Source organism: Belonocnema kinseyi, chromosome 4 (genome assembly GCF_010883055.1).
Source record: "Belonocnema kinseyi isolate 2016_QV_RU_SX_M_011 chromosome 4, B_treatae_v1, whole genome shotgun sequence".
NCBI lineage: Eukaryota > Metazoa > Arthropoda > Insecta > Hymenoptera > Cynipidae > Belonocnema > Belonocnema kinseyi.
This window is the reverse complement of record NC_046660.1, coordinates 103291860-103296243: the sequence shown is the minus strand read 5'-3', so window position 1 is coordinate 103296243 and position 4384 is coordinate 103291860. Positions and strand designations below refer to the sequence as shown.

Below are 4384 nucleotides of genomic sequence, written 5' to 3'. Positions count from 1 at the left end.
AGTTGTTAACTTTTTACATCTAGATTGCTGTCCTTTAATTAAAGATACAATATGTTAACCCTGAACATCTAGATGTTACGCTTGAAGATCCATTTTTCTCAGTGTACTCAGGAACCTTCTTTGAACTTGAACATCATAATCGAAAGCATTGTCTTCCGTGTATCTTTTTGGCGACACTCTGTATATGGTGGCCCCTCTTTCTCTTAGTAGCAGCGATGACGTGATACACGTGTACATACACTCGCAACCATGAAAGATCCTACCGAAAGATCCAAGATATTTCAAGGAGGATGTTGGGGGTTACTCTCTCAAGTTACCGGCAACCGGCTCCTCGAGTTGTGTGGGGATAACTGGAGCTTTGAGTTAAGTCAAGTGGATCGCGTCAGGGCGAAACAGTTCACTGTTTCTCCCCAGAGTGTGTATACGACATAGACTCGCGGAACCGCGGAAAGAGGCCCAGAGGAACTTAGGAGTGTCTTCTGTTTCCGGAGATCGCGAGACGATCGAGGTCATACATCTTAAGTGCTGTTAAACGTATTATAAGAGAGAACCGTTCATGCGTTAAGGCGGAAGATATGCTGCTCTACTCTGTAAGTTTCTTACTGCTGTGTACAAGTATAATGTGAAACATTGTGTGATGACAGTAAAAAAAGTGCCACCTATTCAACACTTTATGATTACACCCCAAAACAAATTTTCACTCCATTGAATCCAATCTATGGATGTCATCGTTTTAAATGCTTGAACAAGTCGAGTCTATATAGAGGCGGGTCTCATGCTCAAATTTCCTATCTCCCGCTTTTTCAGTTTTTCATTTTTCATCTCCTGTGTCGTGAAAACATGTTTTTCAAGACGTTTTAATATATTTGGCAGCCGAAATATTCCGATTAAAGGTAAAAATGTATGCTAAGTACCTTTTTTGATTAGAGTCAATTATAATTCATTTTAATGTATGCAGTATAGTATAAATTCAGTATAATCTCTTCCATATACAAATACTCTTGTAAATTGAGAACCGTATTTTGTAGATCGTCCTGGGAGTTAATATGTTAATTCAGATTAATCGACTCTTGTAACTTGAAAGCAGAATAAAGCACTGGGTTTCAAACTTGAAAAAAAGAGTATACGTTTGATCCATTATTTTCATTGGGAGATAATTAATTAGGTATTGCACAATGAAAGGAGAAATAATTATGTGAGTGTCAGAATTCTGATCCTAAGTGTTGCATTTACTCATGTTCTTGTTTTAGCACGTATGTTTTACGCGAGAATCTTACTAGAAGCAATTTTTTTACCGAAGTTGTTCGACTCGATAAACCTCGTTTTCTTCGATTATTTTCTTCTGTCGGTGGAAACAAGCTTCATCTTTGCGACATGACATTTAGCTCATTGGAGAAAGTCTTCATCTCTGATCGCAATATCCCGATTTGTAAAATGAAGATCATGGGCAAGAGTCTCTTCGGCCAATCCACCAGACCCAGTTAGCCAACATGGAAAAGCGGAAGTGCAAAAACTACTATCGTCAACATGTAAAACTGACGATCTCCCCATTCATTAAAAAAAATTAAAAGAAAAGGAAATGAAAACTATACGAAGGTGTTTGTCTGTAGTCTGTATGCACGATAACTATAAAAAGAAACCAGGTTGAATTGAGTTTTGGCACACTTTGCTGAGGCCTAAACTAATAGGACAAGCTTGTTAGCCAGCTAATTTGGATTAAAATACAAACAATTACAGCATTTTCAACATTTTTTTTAAATTTCATTTTGTTCAGTTTTAAAAGTGCAGTGTCAGACTCTTTGTAGCACTCGGAAACTTTTTGATTTTTTTTTTTAATTAAAGTTTTTAGCGCACAAAAAATTAGAAAAAAAATTTAGTTTGCGGTCTAACTATGCCAGATGCAAGAAAAGATGAACAGAAAAAACTAGAGAATTTGCAATTACTAAGTTTTGGATTTCGATGGCTTGGCCTCAGTTTTTGAAAGTCACATGCAAAAATTGGAAAAACCTTCTGGCTGTCTGATGCCCGAGCTGGCCCAAATCTGGTGACATCTAGACCATCTAGTGATGACAGTTTAGTCTGGCCCAGATCTGGGACCGGTCAGAAATCTATAACACACAAATTTCTAATTGGCAATCAGCCAAAGTTTTTAACATTTTCAAAAAGCTGTCAGAGTGTCCAAAATCATACAAAATAAGAAATTAACACTTTTAAAAATCGTTTTTTTTTTCTTACTGCCTTCAGAGTCTAGTCTGCCCCAGTCAGGGTGTCAAAAATCATACAAAAACAAGAAATTAACACTTTAAAGAATAATTTTTTTCTTATTGTCCTGAGAGTCTAGTCTGGTTCAGATCTGGGCTAGGTCAGCAATCCATAAAATTAACATTTCTAAGTGGCAACCAGCCAAAGTGTTCTTTAACATTTTCGAAAAATTGCCAGGATGTCTAAAATTATAAAAAATTAACACTTTAAAAATTTTTTTTTTCTTATTTTCTCGGCAGTCTAGTCTGGCCTAGATCTGGGACTGGTCCACAATCTATACCATGAAATTTTTTAAGTTTTAATCATCTAACGTTTTTTTAAGATTTTTGAAAAACTGTCAGGGTGTCAAAAATCATACAAAAACAAGAAATTAACACTTTTAAGAATGTTTTTTTTCTTATTGTCCTGAGAGTCTAGTCTGGTTGAGATCTGGCCTAGGTCAGCAATCCATAACATTAACATTTCTAAGTGGCAACCAGCCAAAGTGTTTTTTAACATTTTCGAAAAATTGGCAGGATATCTAAAATTATAAAAAATTAACACTTTTTAAATAAAATTTTTTTCTTATTTTCTCGGCAGTCTGGTCTGGCCCAGATCTGGGAAAATTTGAACTTTTAAACATAATTTTTCGTTTCTTACTGTCTTGACTTCCTAGTCTGGTTCAGATCTAAGCCTGGTCAGCAATCCATAACATAAAAGTTTTGGAGTGTCAGTCCGCCAAAGTGTTTTTTTACATTCTCGAAAAATTTCTAGGATGTCAAATGCATAAAAAATAAGAAATTAACACTTTTCAAAATCAGTTTTTTTCTCTCATTTTCTTGGCAGTCTAGTCTGCCCCAGATCTGGGACTGGTCCGAAATCATTACCATAAACATTTCTAAGAGCCAATTACTTAAATTCTTTTAACCCTTTTCAAAAGACTGTCATGGTGTCCAAAATCATACAAAATAAGAAATTGACACTTTTAAAAATAAATTTTCTTTATTATTTTCTTGACAGTCTTGGCTGGCCCAGATCTAGGACCAGTCAGCAATCCATAACATAGACATTTTAAAGTGTCAATCAGCTAAATTTTTCCCACCTTTTTCAAAAGATTGTCAGAGTGTCTAAAATTATACAAAAGAAGAAATTAACACTGTCAAAAATAATTGTTTTCACTTATTGTCTTCACAGTCTAGTCTGGCTCAGATTTGGGACTAGTCCGCCATTCATACCATAAAAATTTCTAAGTGTCAAGCAGCCACATTTTTTGCGCTAATATTGAAAAACTGTCCGAGTGTCTCAAATCACACAAAATAAGAAATTAAACATTATTAAAAATCAATTTTTTCTCAAAAATTACATTTCACGTTACTTTGAATCCTTGTAAACTAGTCCAAAGCACCTGAAAATTAAAAAGTTACACAAAGAAAAAATAGTGAAAATAAGCGACAAAAAAATTGTTTAACAAATTTAAAAAATATTTTAAACAAATTTTTTAAAAAAATGAATGCGAAAAATGGTTTAAAACAAATTTAGAATAAAAATTGCATAGAAAAAATTGTTGAAACAAATTTTTCACAAAAAAATATATAAAAAAATGTTATGAAATTTTATGCTAACGAAACCCAAAAACTTTCAATTGAGTTATATTTATATTTCCGTTAACAGTGAATTTATTTCACATGTATATGATGTATAATAATAAAAAATAATTAATGAGGAAATAGAGCTGATAAAAGGTTTTTAAAAACTGTTTTGAGATGTACTTTATGAGTATGGTTTTTTCACTGACTTTCAATTCTGTTAGTATAGAGTAATGGTTAAGGTTCCCGACTGCTAAGCAATAGATTCAGGTGTAGATGAAGGTTCGAACCCCGTAGCAATAGAAATTTTATTTGTAATATAATGTTTAAATATGTAATATATGTATTATTTATTCTAAGCAGAGACAATTAACATTGCTAAACCAAATACTCGCAATCAGATCTTATTTATTTTTTTGAATACCTTTTTTGTTATATCGGTAGAGTATACCAATAGTGAGTGGGACGATGGTCGTGGGGGCTAAAGCGTAGGCTTTGGACCCACTCCTTCGGCTTGCGGGTTCGATTCCCGCCTCGCACTCTGGAAGAGTCTCGGT

The 4384-nt window shown here is 34.0% G+C and overlaps 1 protein-coding gene across 1 annotated transcript in view; it reads left to right on the top strand.

Annotated features, from left to right (window-relative positions):
• The first annotated feature begins 410 nt into the window (after positions 1-410).
• LOC117171246 overlaps positions 411-4384 on the top strand; it is a 65190-nt gene continuing 61216 nt past the window's right edge. The window contains exon 1 of the mRNA XM_033358361.1: positions 411-590. Coding sequence (XP_033214252.1) covers positions 576-590 — 15 coding nt within the window. The 5' untranslated portion in view covers positions 411-575. The remainder of the gene's footprint in view (positions 591-4384) is intronic.